This window comes from Rhinolophus ferrumequinum, chromosome 22 (genome assembly GCF_004115265.2).
Source record: "Rhinolophus ferrumequinum isolate MPI-CBG mRhiFer1 chromosome 22, mRhiFer1_v1.p, whole genome shotgun sequence".
Lineage (NCBI taxonomy): Eukaryota > Metazoa > Chordata > Mammalia > Chiroptera > Rhinolophidae > Rhinolophus > Rhinolophus ferrumequinum.
The window spans coordinates 44593391-44614478 of NC_046305.1; the positions used below are offsets into that span (position 1 = coordinate 44593391).

General features: G+C 39.1%; 1 protein-coding gene across 3 annotated transcripts in view; it reads left to right on the plus strand.

Moving 5' to 3' along the window:
• MAGI3 (membrane associated guanylate kinase, WW and PDZ domain containing 3) overlaps positions 1-20785 on the plus strand; it is a 195644-nt gene extending 174859 nt beyond the window's left edge. Inside the window, exons 16-22 of one of the 3 annotated variants that reach the window (XM_033092763.1) lie at positions 3964-4149; positions 9284-9386; positions 10166-10292; positions 10854-10997; positions 13890-14028; positions 14824-14914; positions 15610-20784. In XM_033092763.1, coding sequence (XP_032948654.1) covers positions 3964-4149; positions 9284-9386; positions 10166-10292; positions 10854-10997; positions 13890-14028; positions 14824-14873 — 749 coding nt within the window. In that variant the 3' untranslated portion in view covers positions 14874-14914; positions 15610-20784. Of the gene's footprint in view, positions 1-3963; positions 4150-9283; positions 9387-10165; positions 10293-10853; positions 10998-13889; positions 14029-14823; positions 14915-15609 lie in introns of all 3 variants that reach the window. The other 2 variants (XM_033092762.1, XM_033092761.1) reach the window with 2 other exon arrangements.
• Positions 20786-21088: the final 303 nt, after the last annotated feature.

Sequence of the window (21088 nt, forward strand, 5' to 3'; positions counted from 1 at the left end):
ACACCTGGAACTGGAACTGTCACTGATGCTGTGAGGATGATTATGTGTCCTGTGTCAGAGAAATGAAAGAAAGCAGCTTTTAGGTGCATTTTATGTTGTATCATTGGAAATCAGTATTTCCAAAATCAAATAACCATTTTAGATAATTGTATTCTCATTCTAATACCATACAATAATCCCAGGCTTTCAGATTAATCAAAATAGTGGAAGATTATTACTCAGTGTGATGAATGCTAAGCACTTTTTTGTATTGAAAATATTCTTTTTCCAGCACTATAAAAATTATGAGAGTCTAGTGTGCACTACAATATTAAGCAATGTAGAGGAATTCAGTAAAATGAGTTGCATTACATAAATATGTTTAACATTTTTATGTTGATTTGTTTCTATTCAAACTATATTATTACGTTTTAACATACGCCCTGTTTCCCTGAAAATAAGAACCTAGCCGGCCAATCAGCTCTAATGCGTCTTTTGGAGCAAAATTTAATATAAGACCCAGTATTATATTATATTATATTATATTACATTACATTACATTACATTACATTATACTCGGTCTTATAGTAAAATAAGACCAGGTCTTATATTAATTTTTGCTCCAAAAGACACATTAGAGCTGATTGGCCAGCTAGGTCTTATTTTCGGGGAAACACAGCATGAAATATTTTCTTATTCGTGTATATTTTAAAATTTTAAATATTTTTATATTTATTTGTTCAAATTGTTTCTTACTATTTTTGATGGTCTTGTGTACCACAGATGCTAGCTAGCTCTCTGGATAAGATAGTGTCATTAAAAGTGTCGGGTTTTGTAATCAGATGAACTTGGATTCAAGCCCTGCTTAGATCTTTGAACAGCTGTCTGATCTCGGGCAAATTACTTACCCTCTAAGAGCTGCAGTTTCCTCTGTGAAATGAGGATGATGACACTTACTATTTCACATGAGTTTGAGGATTAAAGGAGATAATGCAAGTGAGGCCATTTGCCCGGACATTCAATAAATGTTAGCTACTGTGGCTTGTAGCTTCTGCTGCCGTTATCGTTATTTATAAAATTCTTAGTCACTGTCTCTTGATTTTTTTTTTTAAAAAAAAGAAACTTGAAAAAGTTTATTAATACTTGAGTAATGAGATGGGAAAGAAAGCCCAATTAAAATGTAAGATTGAGGCAGCAGCGAATGTGTGGCAGGAAATGAGTGTTTGCAGATCATTAATTATCAGCTTGAATGGTAAATGAGGCTTAGGTTGTCAATGAATTTTACATAAAGTACTTGAGATTTGTAGTCACAGTGCAAAGCCAGAATTGATCATTTCACCGAAATGCTAGTTAATAATTTCACAAAATGCTGAGCCCCGCAAGCAATCTTCCTGGAACTCCATTCATCTCTTAGAGATAGAAGCAGGGGCCTGGGGTCAGCTGCCACAAGGAGCCTTCAATCACAGACACTGAGCAATTGCTGGAAAACAGGTAATAGAGAAGTTTGGTTCAGAAAAGAGTTAACACAGGTGCAAAAGCAGGGAACCGGGCTGTCAAAGAATGTACCATTCTTTATAGACCTTGTCTTGGTATTCTGCTCGGAATAGATTCTTTTTTCTATCTGATTGAATGTATTTTCTGGTGACATTTGTCCCAAGAAGAGTTCCCAGTAGCTTCTCTCACACCCGTTATACAATTCTGAGATTCTCCACCACTGACTTTTTCAAAGGCTGGGGATCCAGGTCCAGTATCCTTATTGCCCCGGATGGACCCAGTTAGAGTAAGTGCTAAATGAATGCAGTCCTTAGAGAAGACCTCTGTTTAAGATGAAGGGACGTGGCTGGTTTTTGTTTTGCCAGTATTTCAGAGGTTTTAGTGTTTCTCTTTCTTATCGTATGCTTTTCAGTTCCGGTTGTAAAGGATTTCTTTGAGAAGGGGATATTTCCAGTTACTGTCATTTCTTTTCCTGAAATGTTTCAAGAGCACTAAAGTGATCTCGTCAGCTGGACAAGCCAGTCTGTGAGAGAAATTTAGGCCAAAGATGAATGAAGGTGGATCAGTTGGCTTTATGGCAAATGCCTATAGCCTTTGTATACCAACAAAAACAAGGCAGGGCCTCAGACTTTTCCTCGGCTATGTGTGCCCTAAGGGGTTACCTTGAAAACGTCCCAATCCATTCAGAGAATCTTGAGAAGCTATCTTTCTACTGGTCTGCTTGCTATTTTTAACCATTTTGGTGGCACGGCTATAAATGCCAGGATGATAACAATCTTGGCATTTTGTTATTGAGGAAAGCCCTCACCAAGACAACTAACCTGTCAGGAGGCACTGCGCTAAGATTTGCCAGTTCCTTTTGACCACGTGGCTCTCATGATGAGAAAGGAACCACTGGGACTTAAGAGATTAATTCTGTTTGATGCTTTCCCAAGTCTGAACAAACCCCTTTCAGTGTACCAAGGAGCTGAATGATTGTCCTCTCAGGCGATCCAGAATGAACACTATGTACGAGTAAATCTTGCCTAAGAAGGAGAATAACTAAGGCATTGATTTAGAAGGGCACCACAGGGCCACCATATGAGTCACCATATGTTTCTGATGTGCCACCTGTTGTTCTCTCAGTGAATCCACTCACACCACCTGGCACAGGATAGAGCCCTCAGTGCCCTGGCTCTTTTCTAATCACTTTGTAAGGAAAATGGCATAATAAGTGCTTGGTATAATTCAGAGCTAAAAGGCACTTGCTTCTAACATCGACTTCCTGTACGTTCAGGTGAAATCTCTCACTGGGTAATCGTAGAGGAGCCAAGGAACAGCGGTATCTGTGGGGACATATATCACAGCTGGCAATAACTTCCAGTCCCAATGAAGGTCAATTAAAATGTCCCCAACATACACCACATAAGACTAAGAAATACTTAGCAAGGAGCCCATTTGACTATGGAAACTAAACATAATCAGAGTGCCATTTAAAATATTAATTATCCCTATTCATAACAATCAGTAGTCAGAAGGAGCCCAAGTGCCTGATAAGTTTACTGAACTAGGTAAGGAAATTTTCATAGAACCTAGAAGGAACATTTGTGTCTTAATACAAATGCTCCTTATGAAAATGGTGAAAGATATTTGGACAAGATTCCTGAATGTCTGAGAACTCATTTTAAACCATAATAACACCAAAGTGTCTGTAAAGTCAGCCTAGGAAAGCCTTTAGTATTATGAGCTAGAGATATAATAGAACTGCCCAGAGTGTCTTCACAAAAGCCGTAGGCCCTGCTTTGTGCTTTCAGGGTAGGATTTTATCCACGAGCCAAATAATCTTAATGTGAACCATTTGATGTTCTAATTCCACTCCGTTTTTTTAATTTTTAAAAGACCTAAAGACATAAATAAAAGGAATTAATGTTGCTATAGAACTAAGTATGATTCATTTTAATGGTCAGGCATTTCACTGTACTAATTTCTGACCAGGAACTTCTGAGTCCTAAACTTGAGTTTGAACTGCATTTTATTTGCAAGGTCTCTTGTGGGAGTAAATGCTCCTTCAGCAGAACCAAAGATGGTCTCACTGCAGCAGTTTCTAAAATAGCCCAAAACGTGACACAGCCCAAACGGCCAACAACAAACAAAAAACATCAGATTAGTGAAATATTATCCATGAGGCCAGTAGCCTTTAAACAGGATTATTAAGATGACAATATAAAAATTGGAAAAAGGTGTGTGGTAAATGGGAAATAGCAGAGAGGCTTATATGCTGTGGGTGCAACTATGTAAAGCATATGTCTGTGGGCCGAAGTGACCGATGATGTGAAAAGATTAATAGTTGTCTTTGGATAGGATGATCACGTGTTTTTTTTGCTATAGTTTTAACGAATTTCCTTTGATGTTATTGTATTGAATTTTTCAATAATGATGATGATGATAAATCCAACAGTACAGGAGATCTTAAATAATTGAAAAACCTGGAGATTTTTTTTTTTCCCCCAGTCATTCCGCATAAAATTGGCCGAGTCATAGAAGGAAGTCCCGCGGATCGCTGTGGAAAACTGAAGGTTGGAGATCATATCTCTGCGGTGAACGGGCAGTCCATTATCGAACTGTCCCATGATAACATTGTTCAGCTGATCAAGGACGCTGGTGTCACTGTCACACTAACGGTCATTGCTGAAGAAGGTAAGAACCAGCCGACCCCTCGCTGACCTGAGGGGACAGAGCCTGCAGAAGGCGGTGGCTTCCTCCAGCATTGCCCGAGTCTCTGCAGTGACAGAACCATTTACATACCCTGGAGTGCCATGTTTTGCCTTTTCCACTTAATGAATTTGAAAGTTCATTATAGAATTGTTAGTTGCTCAAGAAAAAGAATCGATTTAGTGAGTGGTGGCCACTTATTTATTCATGTACCGGAGAAGCAAGCACCTGGCTGTGGAAGAGACTGGAATCCTTTTCAGATCTTACTTTCTTAAAATAACGTCTTAAGTCTCTGCTCAAATGAGAAAAAAATCCTCTGAAGACTTCAACGAAAGTCACCGAAAGGCTTTCACGTCAAGCGCATGCGCCAGTGTGCCTCTCCTTGGAGGGGGGGCTTGGTTCTGGGCAGCTGCCTTATAAATGGGGGGAAAGGAGCCTGTTGGGATGGCCAGGAAATGGGGCATAACCTGCATTTAGCGTCTTGCCTTGCTTTAAAGCTGCCTTTTGATCACTAAGAATTTCTAATTAGGAACCATTTTTGGATAGCACAAGGTGACCATTGCATAATACTCACCTCCTTTTTTCCTAATATTGTAAAACTGATGAGAAGCCCAAAAGAGCAGAATTTTGAAGGGTCAGTCTTGCATATTAAAATTCCCTGTACTGCAGTGTGTATTCATGTCCCGTTCCCGCGTCCCCTACCTCCCCCCATGATCCTCTAATCAGTTTTGGGGTCTTTTAATTCTCGATGCTTGCTTTCTTTTCTCTTTCTGCTGCTCCTCTCCCGTACATTTCCATCTAAGGTATCACATAAATCTCCTTTCTGTCCAAAATCCTGTAGTGATCCTGCACAGATACAAGTTCACCTGGCTGCTCTCGGAGGCCCTTTCGAGTTCCAGAACCTTGTGACATCCCTGCCTCTGCTCTTTCCCTTCTCTGGTCTGTCCTACATGCTGCCCCACTCTGCCGAGTCTTCCTTCTAAAATCCTCAGCTGGAGCTGCAGCGCTTTCTTTACCACTCTCTGTTCAGAAATGGTTGTTACTATGATTGTGCTGCCAGCCTGTCTTTTAGATTTACCTCCCAAATCCTCTCCTGAGCTGGGCCTTATTGTCCTCTGTGCACACGGGGTTCCCCTCCTCCCCGAAATCCCATAGCACTGCTTGTCTCTGTGACTCATTGGGCAGTATTCTCATCTAACTCGCTCCCGGTTACAATGGAGTCTCTCTCTTTGAAGACAAAGAAAATATTTCCCATGATACCGCATAGGCACTTCCTTTGTACAATGAAGGAATGAGTAAATGAATGAATGCTCAAGTGAAGAGATGAACAAAGGAAAAGTCAAGAGATTTTTGGTTGTGTGCCTGGCAGAGGCAGTATAAACCCAACAGAAGAGGTAAGGCTTTTGACAGAGTTCACTGATGCCTATTAGCTAGTCGTGTGACCTGAAACAAGGCACTGAGCAGTCCCACCCTTCAATTTTTAATGTGTGGAAGGAGAATAATAATACCGGTTTCAGGATCATTGTAAAGATGAAAGGTGAAAATGTATACAATTTGCATGAATACCCTAAGGTCTGATGATAGCAGTCCTTATTTGACCACATCTTTGCATAGCTGGCTCCCTCGGTCAAGTCTGTGCTTAACTCTCACCACCTCAGGAAATAATAATAATAATAATAATTAATAAGCACTAAGTGGCCGATACTGTCTTTAAATACTTTACATCTGTTAACTCATTTCATTCTCACAGTAATAATGGATGGGCACTATTATTTTCCCATTCTGGGGATGAGGAAACCGAGCTGCAGACGAGTTAGATAACTCGCCCAGGGCCATACAACCAGTGACAGTGGCAGAACCAGTCTTTGAATCAGGCAGTTGGGCTCCAGAATCTGCCTCCTCGCCGCTATTCCTTCCTTAATCACAGCTTCTAAAATAACCCTCTGCCTGCCTGCCTGCTGCAGCCCTCCTCTAATCCCTTACCCTGCTTTACTTTTCTTCCTGAGATTAAACTGTTTGTTGCCATGTCCCCCACCAGAACATAAAATTCTAAGATTCATGAAGTTAGAGATTTTTGTCACATTCAGTGCTAAATCTCAAGGGCCTACTACAATGTTAGGCATATCGTAAGTACTCAATAAACGTGTTTTTTTTTTTTTTTTGAATGAAGAATTAGTGTTACTTAAGTGTGATTTTGGTCAGATTTCTTTATCTCAGTTTCTTTACCATGATCTCTGTAGCCTGCTTTTTAGCCTTAAATTTGTTCTGTTACCCGCAAAGAAAAGCAGGCCTCAGTGCTGCTTTTTCACAGGCGCTAACATTTCAGGGTTGCTCTGAGGATGATGGATGTAGTAGTTATATCACGAGGTTTGGCAGGCAGTAGTGGGAGAAGCTGCTACAAGTAGTGGAACTAGCAGCAGTGCACATAGATCAGTGGTTCTCAAACCTTCTATAGAAAAGGACGAAGGTTATTCTCCAGTCCATCGCAGGCCAGCATTTTTTGTGAAATATAATAAAAATTAAATAAAAAATGACATAAAATTACTCTGTCAACTCATTATAAACTTTTCTAAATACTTACTCTCAATATCTGTACACATCTTACTGCTGACTAACTCATGAACCACACATTGAGTAGCCTCAAGATAGCTCAGGAGTAAAAAGACCACTTCTTTCTCTCGGTGTAATTTTTCCCCAAAAAATTACCCTTTATTGTTGATGGTTTTTTTCTCTGAGAGGTTGTCCAAAATTGCTCATTTTTCTTAGAATGAAATTTCACTTTGACATTCTGGCCCAAATACTTCTGGTCATACCTGTAAGGTTTCCTATGTAATGCCAGCCAATGTTTAGGAAAAATGGAAGGGTGGAAGGAAACTGCCAGAAATATAAGGTCCATTTCATGGGTAGGTGTTGCTTGTTAGACTACAATCACATTTGACATGTAAAAATCACATTTCAACTATTACACCTTATTTTATTATATTCTGTGTTTTATCACACTACGGAAACATTCAGAATCTTATTTTTCTCACAGAGAAAAAGAAAAATAGAAAGTTATCTCTCCTGTCCATACAAATCTGACTCAGAGTTTGTAAGTCTTCCAAGTTTCGCATTGTATTCAGTATAAAGTCCATCAACTGGACTAAAGAGTCAAATGAATATTTAAAGCGCTTTGCAGCAATCACACATTCAGATCAGTGTCTCAGAGCTGCATTCTGTCCCATCTGATTCTGTCCCCCTACTCTCCAAAAGCCATTCACTACTAATAGATAAAAGACAATTACCTAGAGAAAGAAAAACTTGTTCCCTTCCTTCTCTTTTTCTCCTTTTGCTAGATACTCTCTAATATTTGTGCTTATTTTGCCAAGGAAATGGTTAACCAAGTTCCCACACCACTTGTCACGCCTGGTATAAAACTTACACATATTCACAACTTGGGACTCTGTCTGTCCCAGGCATTCCCAACGTCACCACCTCTTTCACCACCATGGTGTCTGGTTCTCAAGTATAGAACATAAATTAATTATGCCTGGCTGTTCTTGCTTACTGTAAAGAAACCTTTAAATTGTATTATTTTCCAAACTGACTTCTAAATTTGTGTCTGGTTCATTCCATTTTAAGAGTGAACACAAGTTACCAAAAGCCACTAAGGACTGTTAGAACAGTTTTGGTAGTGTCTTAATTTTTGTTTTGTTTTCCATTCATTTGTTTATTCCTATTTGTCTCCAATTCCCATTCTCATTTCTCGCCCTACTCCCACCAGAGACCAGTTCAGCGTGTTGTGTACGACTTGTTTTATTGAGGTGTCTTTTAAAATATATATTTGTGTGTGTGTTGGCATTTATTTTTGAGTTATATAAGTGGTATTGAGTTATAGATTTTATGCGTGTTTTTTTTCTCAGCACTGTATGCTTTTCTTTTTAATGTTACTTTATTACTTCAGGATTCAATCCAGGATCGTACATGGCATTTAGTTTTCATATCTTTTTTTCTTTTGATATGTAACTCATATACTATAAAATTCATTATTTTAAAGTGTACAATTCAGTGGTTTTTAGTATAGTCACAAGGTTGTGCAACCATCACCACTAATTCCAGAATATTATATCCCCCGTACAGGAAACCACTTATCTACTTTCTGTCTCTGTGGATTTGCTAGATATTTCAAAAACCCATGAGGTAGCTATAATTCCCTTTCTATGGATTAGATGATTGGAAGCACAGAGAATTTAAGTAATTTGCTCAAGAACACACAGCTCATAAATGAGGAGGATCAGTCTTGCTTCAGAGTTCATGGTCGTAATCACTAAGCTGTGCTCCTTCTCCTTGATATTTTAAATATCCTATGTGTAATATCTGGACAGGGTAAAATATTGGAAAGTTTCAGCTTTAAAAACATGAGTCTGGCAGACTGAAGAGTCTCTCTTAACTGTCACCTCCCATGACTTGCCAGCTAGTTCTAGATGCTGTACTTAGTGATGAAATCTGCCATCAAAGAACAGCAGATCTGGAGCTGCTGCAGAAGATACAGAAACAAATGTTACTTTGTTCACCTGTATTTGTGCTCTTAGGAAATAGCAGAAAAACCTTTATACACATTTGTCAACACTTGGGATGATTTTGTTCAGTGTCAGGCAAGATAATTGCTCCCATATTAAAGATGCAGGTTCAAAGATAAGTGTGTCATTTGCAGCCGCGCATTTGTGTTCCAGGATTCCTGAGACCTATCTTTGCCATCTAGAATGGTTTACCAGTTATGGGGCGTGTGCTCTGGAAACCCACAGGCTAGGCTACAGGAGATCCTGGAGCTCTGTCCTCGTGGTAATATTACTATTGGGTGTGTTCATTTCTGATTCTCCTGTTATATGCATGATCAGAATAAAGGTGGAAGAGGGCAAGTGTGTGTAGTAAGAATACGACTGGTGCGCTCGTCAAACACAAACATTACCCAAAAGCCATAGGGAAAAATGGTGATATCCCACTGGCAGGCAGCTGTTCATGTTAGTCACTGAAGTCGGTAAAGAGTAACCACTTGCTACTGTCTCCCTTTCACAGATCCACTTGACCTTTACATTCTTATGTACAGATTCTTATCTCTGTTGTTTTCTCATTTGAACAGAGCATCATGGCCCACCATCGGGAACAAACTCAGCCAGGCAAAGCCCAGCTCTGCAGCACAGGCCCATGGGACAGTCGCAGGCCAACCACATACCTGGGGACAGGTAAGCTGTTCTCAGGTTTTGGTTTTTTCTCTGCTGACCTCCCCACTCCTCACCACCCGCCCCACACAGTTGTGCAGAAGGCAGCTGGTGAGGTCAAAATGGGAACTCTTGCATTTACCACCCTCAGATACCGTCCCTCTTCCCTCTCCTCTCTCCCTCAGTAACCTTCATCCCTCTTCCCAGCCCCATCCCAGGACACAGCAGAATTGTCCAGTCATGCCTGACAAGTGGGGATTAGAGAGAAGCAGCCACAGCACTGGCCGTGCTACGTTTGGTCCTCCTAATGTGGGGAGAGAAGGAAGCCCCGGGCTCACATGGATTGCTGTCTTCTCAGACTGAGCAGAGCAAAGCAATATTAGTACCTGCTCCTTTCCTCTTTTGTTGAAAATATTGGCCGTAAAACAGAAACTAGATTTCCAGAAATTCAGCATCTTCACAGGCGTCGGTGCTGTAGGAGAGCCATTTTTCACTGTGATGGGGTCAGTTTATCTGCCCTCTGTCTGGTTCAGTTACTTGAGGGCAGTTTTCCTTGATGTAAACTGCACTGAGATGCCCTTAAAACAAAACAAGGGGCAGTGGAGAGACGAAGCAATGCTGCGGTGTAACGAGCAGGTCTCTGCCTAGCATCCCTGCTTCTGGATGTGGTCAGTCTTTATAGCGTTTGTCAGCAGGAGAGTGGCATGGTTCAGCTTTTAAAAGAAAGATCATTAACCCGCCTTCCCTTTTAGACTGTTGTTCATTTTCTCAGTTCAGAGGGTGATTCGACTTCTCTCTCGTAGAAGTGTCCTGGAAGGTGAGGTTGGAAAAGATGTCTCCACAACTTACAGACATTCGTGGTCAGACCACAAGCATCTTGCACAACCTGACACCGCAATGATTTCAATCGTAGGCAGTCGGCACCATCAGGTAAACGATATCCCCCCAGATGCAGACCGTTACTTCATTTGCTGAATCACTCACACTGGTGGATTTTTATTGCCAATCAGTTCAGATAAATTTGTTCCCCAAGTTAGTAATTCTTGAGTACCCACTGTGTGTTTGGTGTTCTGTTAGCTTCCCTGAAAGAATGTAAAGAGTAAGAGAAAAGTTTGCAGTACAGTTGGAGTAATTTGATCCCTTGGTTAAGTACTTAGAAATAGTAGTGTTTCGGTTAAAGTAGGGTTTGGTTTTTTTCCTTTTTCAGAAAAATTAGTCAAAATCGACTTAAAGGAAGTACTTTCCAAAACTCCATTCTGATTGTTCTGTTGCACACTGACCAACTAGTAGAGAAGACATGTAATCTTCCGATTCATTTAAGTTGCCTTTATAAAAACTAAATAGCCCATCAAAAATTCCATTCCTTCCTTATGATACAGAAATGCATACTGAGAGTACAAGTCATTTCTCCCAGTTATGAGTAGTCTTTCTTCAGACCGTAAATAAAGCAGACCACGAAAACTCGTTTTGCGTACACTTCTTTCTCTCCAGAGCCCCGGCTGTTACCCAGTGGAGCTGGAGAGAGGTCCCCGGGGCTTCGGCTTCAGCCTTCGCGGGGGAAAGGAATACAACATGGGACTCTTCATCCTGCGTCTTGCCGAAGACGGGCCTGCCATCAAAGACGGCAGAATTCACGTGAGTTGGCTTCTGTCGGCTCCCTTTGGTCCTGGCTCTAGACTGGAAACGTCTGAAACTAGTTGATGGAAGGGAATGCAGAAAGCTCTTGAATCTGAGAAGCAAGATCTTCCATCACTAACACCAGAAAGGCAGACGTTTGCCATTTCCTTCTAACCCAGTGGTGTCATTTCTTGTTCCGTCGGAGATGCTGTGCCACACACCAGTACGGGTGTCTCATGTCTGTTACTCCAGTATCTCCAGCACCTGAAATACCACCTTGAATATTCATAGGTGTTCAATAGATACTTGTAGAAAGAATAAGGTGGAAGGATAATATTCCTAGCTATGAGAGAATTATTTATCTCCCAGAACTTATTGCTAGGTAGACAGAACTTGGATTATATGAAGCAATTAACAAACAAAGGAATGTATTCAGTAAGACAAGAAAATGTTAACTTGTCATAAATAATGGAAGGGTGTTGAGTCATTGAGAGGATCCAAATTTAGTGAGTCTTAAGGTGGTCCTTAAATTTGGTTCAAATTTAGACAGAAGAAAAATAGGTGGTGGGCTAAGGAAATGAGAAATCAGCTGGAAAAAGTTTATATTCGGGAATAGTGTCAGACTTAAGTATTTAACAGAACAAAATCAGATTTAGAAAATTTGTCCACTATCTCCCAGGCAACATGTTTAGCTGGTTACTTGTAATCTCACAAAAACTGGATGAGTAGGTGCCATCATCCCCACTTATAGATTTAAAACTGAGGCTCCGGGAAGCTAAGTCACTTGCTGGGATCACTCAGCCTGTGACAGCCACGGTGTGACCTCAGTCTGTGGTCCTCCAAACCCACTTTGTGGACTCTCCATGGCAGGCCATGGCTTGTGTCCATTTGCATTTGACTTCCTTTGGGAGGCACGGAGGTGTAACAGGTTATGCGATGATGTAAGCAAGATGTTAGTAATATTGTTTTGTAATTTTAATACATTTTTATTGGATGTTTTAAAAACTGCAAGACTTTTAAAAATAGTGACTTTTTTTAAAGGAACGTAATTTTTCCCTATCCTTTCCTCGTAACTTTTCTCCTTTTGATTTTCCTAGTCTTTTATTTCTCTCTTCTCCTGTCCCCCTCAATTTTGTTTTTCAGTAGTACAAATACTGAACTTGAATTTATTCAATTTATCAAGATGTATTCCCTAACTTTATTCTTAATCACATTGAAAAATCTTTAAAGTAACAAAGCTGTACAAGAATGTTTACATTTCCTACTCAAAGGTGCTCTCTACTCTTTAGCTTTGTAGAGACCAGTATAGAGCGTTTTGCCCTCTCTGAGGGCTTGTCTACCATAAATCTTAAAGCCATGGTTCTCTTCTTCTCCCCTATTTAGTTTTAAACTTAAACAAATATGACACCTGGTGGCAAATCTGTTCAATTACAAGTTTTATTGCAGTTTAGTTGTGCTAAAACAGTAAGAAACATGCAGGTTTGGACAGTAAATTTAAGCCAAAGAATGTGATTGAAATTATAACCTCAATCATGTTTTAGAAGATATACCCAAAGCATGCTCCAAATACTACCTGCTTTATTTTCATTCCATAATTATCAGCAGAAGTATATACTAGTGCTAATTTATCATCTGTATTTCCTCATGAAAATGATTTTTCTTCAATCACTTGAGGGCAATCTGTTTCACTTTTGTTTCACTTATATATATTCTGGAGATAAGGTTTTTAAAAATCATAATTATTACTTTTCTCCATTCTATTCTATCATCTTACTTTGGTTGTTTTTAAAGATTTCTAGTTTATGTTAAATCCATTGATCCTGTCTGATAGCTTCCATCTCTTCAAGAGTGAGACTCTCATCATTTTTTCATAAATATGCAACAAAACACTTATTCTGTTTCATAGTTTACTTGAAATTTTTTGCATTGTACAGTCTACAATTAAATTCATACTGATATACTTTAAATTTGGTGGGGGGGGGGGAACCAGAAAATAGAGAACTTGAAAAAACTTGCAAACGAACATTTATTCATGCTTGGTGGATAGTCATATTTTATCTCATCCTCCCAAGTAGCCCAGGCTGTACATACTGATATTATCCCCATTTAACAGGCAGGGAAATGGGACCCTTCTGCCAGGACAGAAACAAAGATATGACTCCCGAGGCCCAGCCCCACTGTGGATGCAGAGTTGTCCCACCCTTTGCTAAATAATTATCCAGTCCTCTTCTGTTATTTCTTGATAGTCTGTAGTAAGCTTTTATAAATATTTAAATTATTTTTTGGAGTTTCAGTAATTTTCCATTGTTCGGTTTTTGTCTTGCAGCCAATACCCTTCAGTTGCTTGTCACCTTGAAATATATTTTCAAATCTGAACTATATTTTAAAATCACTACTATCATTATCTTGAATCAGGCCCTTTGCAAAAGTCACAGTTTTCCTTTTAAAATAACGACATTTCTAGTAAATAGCAATGGTTTGAGGCATCTTATTCTGATCCCTAATTTTACATTTGTTTACTAGGGAAATCATTTTACACTCAAGAAAGGAAGAATGAGCCAGTTATTGGTTTTAAATTATTCATATTAATATATTCCCCAAGGTGAATTTTTTCAATTTGAAGCTGTAACTATTGATTCTTGATTTCAGGATGCCTAGAACCTGCTTACTACTCATATAAAACTCTCCCACATCGGGTGTCTATAGAGTAAATGAACCCGGACATTTTCTCTCCCTATTGCTACCATCTAGTCACCGTCACCAACTCTAACATGTCAGCACCGTGTGCTAATTAAGTAGCTTACACATGAGAGGCACTCAGCTAGGCTGAGCCGCTCTCGAGTCGACAGAAGCAAAATTGACAAGGGCCGCAGAGTTTCACGTTGTTCCTGGGACTGTCCCCCTGTCCAGGTTGGTGACCAGATTGTTGAAATCAATGGAGAGCCGACACAAGGCATCACACATACGCGCGCAATTGAGCTCATTCAGGCTGGTGGCAATAAAGTTCTTCTTCTTTTGAGGCCAGGAACTGGCTTGATACCTGACCATGGTAAGTAAAGCCGCTCACCTGTAGCTGAAAAGTTAAGACGGTGTTAGGGAGGGGGCATTTTACGAGCTGGGTCAAAGGGAAATACCAGAACCATCTAAAGCTGGTTACAGAGCCTCGTTACAAATAACCTAACAGGCTTCAGGCAGGACTTTTGTTGGAACAGGATGTATGTTAAGCTGATTTCAACAGAAAACATATAGTTGCTGTTGCAGAGAAATGGGCCTGTAAACAACAAGGACCTTAGAGACAAATAATTTAAATGTCATGAAAAACACCTGAAACCTCGTCAAATGGTATTTCCTTATAGTAAGATAAGTTTCTCAATGAGGAGCATGACTCCAGGCTTTTATGGTCCCTTGTCAAAAACAAGCTGCTATCTAGCCCCGGCTGGAGACAAGGTAGTACCTGGAGCTAAGGTATTGCCACGTCTAGACTCCTATACTGATCTTAAACTTCCTTGGTTTCACTGTATGTTTTTAAAATACCACATTTAAAAAAAAAAAATCACTACTTTTTAATTGCGTACACTACTCTAGAAATGAAGTACCACACCACTGAGAACTTGTCCCTTCTAGTTTCCTCCCCTTGCCCGCCCCCACCCCCAGCTTCTGAGGGATAAATGTAAATACGACCTCCTGCAGTCCCCTTCTAGCCTGTAATGCTCTGACTGTATTATCTTCCACCATCTGCTTATAAATCATACGTTCCCAGTGACACCTTTGCTAACTGCCTGTGATTTTTTTTTTTTTTTTTTTTTTTTTACATAGTCCTAGGCTTTTTCTCTTCCTTCTTCAGGTTTGGCTCCTTCCGGTCTGTGCTCCTACGTGAAACCTGAGCAACATTAAGGCTTTCAGGGCTTTTCTTGGTCTTTCCTTAAAAAGACTTGGTAAATTTGCATGTCTTGTAAATCACTTCCTTCTTTTTAATTAAAAATGATGCTATTAAATACATCTACTTCTATCTGCTGCACTTTTCAGTTTCCTTTTGACATGAAATTTGACAGCTTAATGCAAGAAAAGTATTTATAAATGCCCATGAACCCCATTCTGGTTACCAGTTTGGTCTCCTTGATAAGCTCTGTAATCTTAAGCTCTAGCTCCATTGATAACAGTTAAATTAGCAAGCTTCTTGGACCAGGTAATTTGGTCTAATTTTAAGTTTTTTACGGGACTTTACTACTTATAAAGAATATACAGAGGATGCCAAAAAAATGTACACACGTTTTAAGAAAGGAAAAAACTATTAAAATTGTAATAATATATACCGATAACAAAAGATGAATACAAGTCATGTGTATACATTTTTTTGGCATCCCCGGTATTATCTCTCTAATCATACATAAGTAATTGGAAAAATGAATACTGTTATTTTGTGTATATATAAACAGTCTACCCTTAAAGTACAAGTCAGCTGTCTATATACATCTGTCTTTGTAGAGAGAGAGATATAAACTCTAAAATACTCTACTCAGGTTTAGTTTAAGCCATCAATACAATTTAAATGGCTGTCAAAGCTCAAAACTGATTGTTCCTCTTTACAATTCCAGAGTTTAACAACGTTCCATTCAAATCCCTTTTTTAGGTGATTGGGATATTACTAATCCTTCATCTTCACATGTGATTTATGATGAACAGTCACCATTTCCCCCACCTTCACATTCTGCTTCCATATTTGAAGAGTCTCACATGCCATTAATTGAAGAATCTTTCATGCGAGTTCAGATATGTGAAAAGGCTGAAGAGTTCAAGGACCTCGTGCCTGAAAAGAAAAGCACTTTAAATGGACATCAGTCTGATATAAAGCATCAGTCTCTTCTCCAGAAAAATGTGAGTAAAAGGGATCCACACAACAGCCATGGGCACAGTGACAAGAAAAATCTCTTCAAAGTAGAAAATGGTGTAACACAAAGAGGTAGGTCTGCCAGCCCCAAGAAGTCAGCCATTCGCTATGCAGAGGAACATTCAGAAAAGATTCCCGGTCCTCCAAAAAATGACCCCAAAAGAAGACCCAGAGATCGATCACTCAGCCCCAGGAAAGGGGAAAATAAAAGTTGTCAGATCAGCCCCAAAGCAGGTTCTGGACAAGATCCTGGCAGAAGCAGCAGAGGGCGGTCTTCAAGCCCAAAGAAGCAGCAAAAATCTGAAGGAAGCAAAGACCATGCAAACGCTGAAGCCAAATTATCAGAGTTTGCGAGTCGAAGAGCAGGGGCCCATGCTGGTGAGAGTACTGAGCAGATTTCAGAGGGGAAGGAAAGAGCGGGTGTGGGCAGGAAAGACACAAAGCAGAGTGAGTCTGGAAAAACCAGAACAAGGTCGCCAGAGAAAAGAAGCAAGAGGATGGATGAGAAGAAGTCTCTTCCATCCAAAAAGACTAATAACGCTACTACTAGTAGAGTAGTATCTGAGAATGAAAAAGGAAAGAAAGCAACCTTAGGAGAAACAAGTTCTAGTAAAGATAAGATAGGAGAACATGTCAGACCATCAGAAAAGAAGTTGAAGCAGGAACCTGAGGAAAGAATGGTTATGAACAAAACAGAAGACCACAAGGGAAAAGACCTAGAGGCAGGTGACAAAAGCAAAGAGAGTGGAGAGTTCAAACCTGAAGGTGGATCTCCAGCTAGGAAAACACCAATAACTCCAGGGCCCTGGAAGGTGCCAAGTGCACATAAAGCCACAGGCACTAGTGGTGTGGCTGAAAAACGGCTGTGACCTTCAGCATAAAACAAAGAAAAACAAGTTGTAATCTTTTTACTAAAGAGCAGCATTTTCCCAAAAAAAAAAAAAAATGTCATTGTTTTCAGAAATTCTAAAACACACGTAAGTACATATTGATTTGAGCATCAAGTTACGTAGGATGCATGAAGGGCCTGTAGGTTTGCTAAGAACCCACTGTCCCCCTGGCTGGCTGCCTTCCCTCGCTCTCACCTGACAGTGCTCTGCTCGTCGTCATGAGTGTCTGAACAAATGACTTGTGATATGAACAATGTGGTCACAACTCACTTTATATTTGTGCCAAGTTATCTACTGTATCATGTCTATTTTATCCTTGTCACTCAGATATTTCCACAGTAATGAAAAAACTAGGTTTGGCTTGGAAGTTGATATTTTCAATAGCATGTTGCATGTTTACAGAGAGAAATATTTGAGTCCTTGCAGACGAAGAGATGAACTCATCATTAAAGATGGCAGTTCCCTCTTCTACCAGCTACTGATGATGTCCCAGTTTCAAAATACAACTCAAACATCACTACTGTGATGTCTGAAATGTAGTTAAATATTGACACTGTTTTATGGCTTGGTGTTCTAATTTGGCTGGGTGAGGTATTTCAAATAACTGTTCAAGATTTTACTTACAATTCGCTGTTCAAAATGAGAATGTAAGCAATGAAGAGTTCACTTCCTGCTGTGTTATCCAGCTCTGACATAATTATAGCATCTCCGCTCACCCTTTTATTCCAGTTGTTTCACTGTAAAACCACAAAGAAGCCTGTGGAAATAGTGCTTTAAAAAACTACCAAATTTCTGGACATATTGGTTGTACCTACTACTAAGTTATTAGTTGTTAATATGTAATACTTATTTGAAGAGTCAAAATATTAGACAGCTTGTGTGATGGACTTCATCATTCAACTAGTTTCACAGTCCACTGCCAGATACAGTACCATGTCATCTGGTAGCAGCTGTACAAGTTCAGGTGTTTAGACGCAGAACCCTTGTAAGACCCACTAAGGCACGTAAGGACAAACATGCTGACAGATAGTACATGCTAGATCTTAATCTCTAGCTACATTTACTTTCTTGTTTTTGAACAAGAAAGGGAGACTAAACATCTGCTTAGCTTGTACAGATTTTCAGAGTTCTTTTTTAAAGTCGCACTAAAGACGTTTATTAGAAGGTAGAGACAGTTTTTGACTCCATAATTTATAGATGCAGGTTTTTCAATCCCAACATTCAGTAGCATCTATAAATAAAGGAACTTCTCAGAATAAAACCATCTTATGGAGTATTTGGACACACTTGTTCTGCTGCCCTGGGTCCATCTTGTTGTTGTGAAATATTAGGTCTGAGTCCTTCCCTCTCAGAGTCTGACTGTGAAACTCTTTAACATAACAACTGAATCAGCCCCTGTAGATAAGATGTGCTTCCCAGAGTGAGATTTTTGAAATTCCCTTTTCATCCAGAACTATATTTACCCATGTATTGTAACTACTTGAATAGAGCAAAATTAGGAGGCTTGATAAGCGCTAAGAATTTAGTACCACAGAAATGATTTATTTTCCCTGTAGTCCACAATTAGTGATAAAAATCCTATTTTTATTGTTAACTGTGACATAACTTTGATGTCATATGTTGTCAGTCTGATGTGGCTCTGTCCTAAGTAACCTGTCATTGTCCTGATTATATACTGACTTAGCAATGTGGCCTTGGAATGCTAAGCAAAATATGGATGTACTGGTTGTAAATGTTTATATATTGTACAGTACCTTTATATATACACTCGAGGTTCTGATTAGAGAAAGAGATCTGTAAATCGCTCGTTATTTTTTATATAGATATTAAAAAAAAAAAACACCTAAAACCAATTTATGGCCTGCATTTCTTCTACTGTCAGGCTTATTTAATGTTGCTTTCTATTTGTGGAGCTAATTTTCTCATCATGGTCTGAGTCCCCAAACAGATTTTTGTCCCTCCCAGTAACAAACACGGTCCCACAAACAGGAAGACTGTTCATAATGACGACTTTACCTATATAGCTAGACTTTTATCTACATAGGTTAAGTTTGAAATTGGGTTGAGTTAAATATCATGGTACCTGTTTTGTACCTTTCATTGTAAAGAAACTAGCTTTCCTTAAGTAATTTACTACCCCAAAAAAGCCTTTCTTGTCAGGGAGAGAAAAAGGGCTTGTCTTATTGGAAATTCAGTTACTAGACATTTCTAATGGATAGAGTAGTGTAAGTCCAGTTACCACAAAATTCTATTTCATCAGAATACAACGTTTTACATTATTTTTAAGTCATTCTATTTACTAGAGGTTATACATACGTTTAAAGTACTCTGACTTAATTCTTGGTGTGAATAATGCCAAAAACTTATTTAATACTCTTGAGGGGAAAAATAAATGCCTACCACTGCATGAACTCACACTAAGGAAAAAACCCAAGCCCCATGATGGAGATGTGTGTCCTACAAAGGCTGTAGAAAGTGGCAGCACAACAGTTTTATTGTTGTTTCAGTAGACAGATTTTCTTACTGATCACAATTGCAAAAAAAGTGCTGAGATGCAGTGACATGGTCTCACTAGGAAGATTAGACTAAGATCCTGTAATATTGTCTTCTTCTGACCTGGTTACATCAAATGTTACTGACCAAGTAGCTTCGGAACAGTCAACTCCTATTTCAGAAGTCCTGGACACAGAAAAGCATTTGGCTTTGTAGTTCTACATGAGTCTATCTTGGTTCTTTCCTTCTTTAATAGTAAGATATTCTCATGGAGAAAAAGCCCAAATGCTTTCAACGTGGACACATGCATTTCATGTTTAATAGATTCAACATGCAAAGAGAACTGGGTTTTAAGAAAGCCAGGAATATTCAAATTAGTTAAAATGCGTGACAATCTGACGAATGACACAGGGATGTGTTCCAATGGAAGCTTAGTCTACATGTGCTCCTGGGGTTACGGATCACTGGTATAAACACAGACTTCAGTCACAAAATGTGATGCTTCCGTCTGGAATGAAGAACACATCAGAGCAATTTTTTACATCCTCATGGCATGCTCCACTGCCTAAGACTATCTGCGCTATTTAAACAAGAACAGATTTATTTATGTAGGTAGCTCTTTACCAGTCATGCTATTAAGGGTTATCAGTAATACAATGACTTGTTCAAAGCATGCCATAATTATTACATGCTATCTATCATCTTTGCTCTAGTTAACTGAATAAATGTAAGATACCCGCGAACTTGGATCTGTTTTCAGTGTTGCAAATAGAACCTTAAGACATGTAAGAAGGGAGAATGAAGGCTTATGAAGACTGGAATTCGGTGCACTAGAGAACTCTGAATATTTTTCACATATACATTAAACTACGAAAACACAGCCAAGTGCTTTAATGCAGCCTAATCCTACATTTTGACAAAGAATCCTATGGATACTTGTCTATTTTACAATGTTTCCATTAAAGTCAAGCAGAACTGTTAGCAAATAAACAAATCAGGAGGCTTATTTTGTCCTTAGTAAACCACCATCATTTGTTACCTTGAGTAATACCTTCGTACAGCTTACAGGCCCAGGACGTGCTGCAGGAAAGGTATGGAAGTATTTCACATTTGTGAAATTCAAACTTCATTAGTCAAGATGGGCACCAATAACTGCAAAAAGCAAAGGAGTACTTTAAATGACGAAACTAGTCAATACGTGTATAGGTGAGACTAAATTTAATGAATTTCCTTCTTGATAATCCAAACTCATACATTATATTTGAAAGTGACACCCACTTGGCCCATTATGAGAATGTAGATTTAAAAAACGTTTCAAAAATGAATTTCATTAATTGGAAAGATGGTTATGTTTACAGTGTATAGACCCACTTATCTCTAAGTACAATGAAACAAAAAGAAAAACATCCGTCAGCTTATACTTTGTGAGACATACTAATATTGAGAATTTTTCTACATGTCTCTGAAAGTCAAGAAAACCATACCCCAATTAGGCAAGTATTTGGTTATTCAACTTTTCAAAATGTTTATATTATACATGGGCCATAATGTACATATTTAGGAAGCCTGAGGTTATACCTCTGTAGCAATTTTACAAGGGATGACTTTCCCCAATATAACAAATTATAAAACTAAGTGAACAGGCATTTTTCTTATCCTCCTATGGTTATTACTATTCCAATTAAGTGTATGAATATCCTGTTCTAGTTCTGTTTACATCTTGGTTTGATTTCTCAGTAAATATCAAAGTATATCTAACTCCTGTTTTGGTACCCAAACAAAAATTCCTAAAAATTATTATACAGGGGTAAATGAAGCACTGAGGACAGAACAATGAA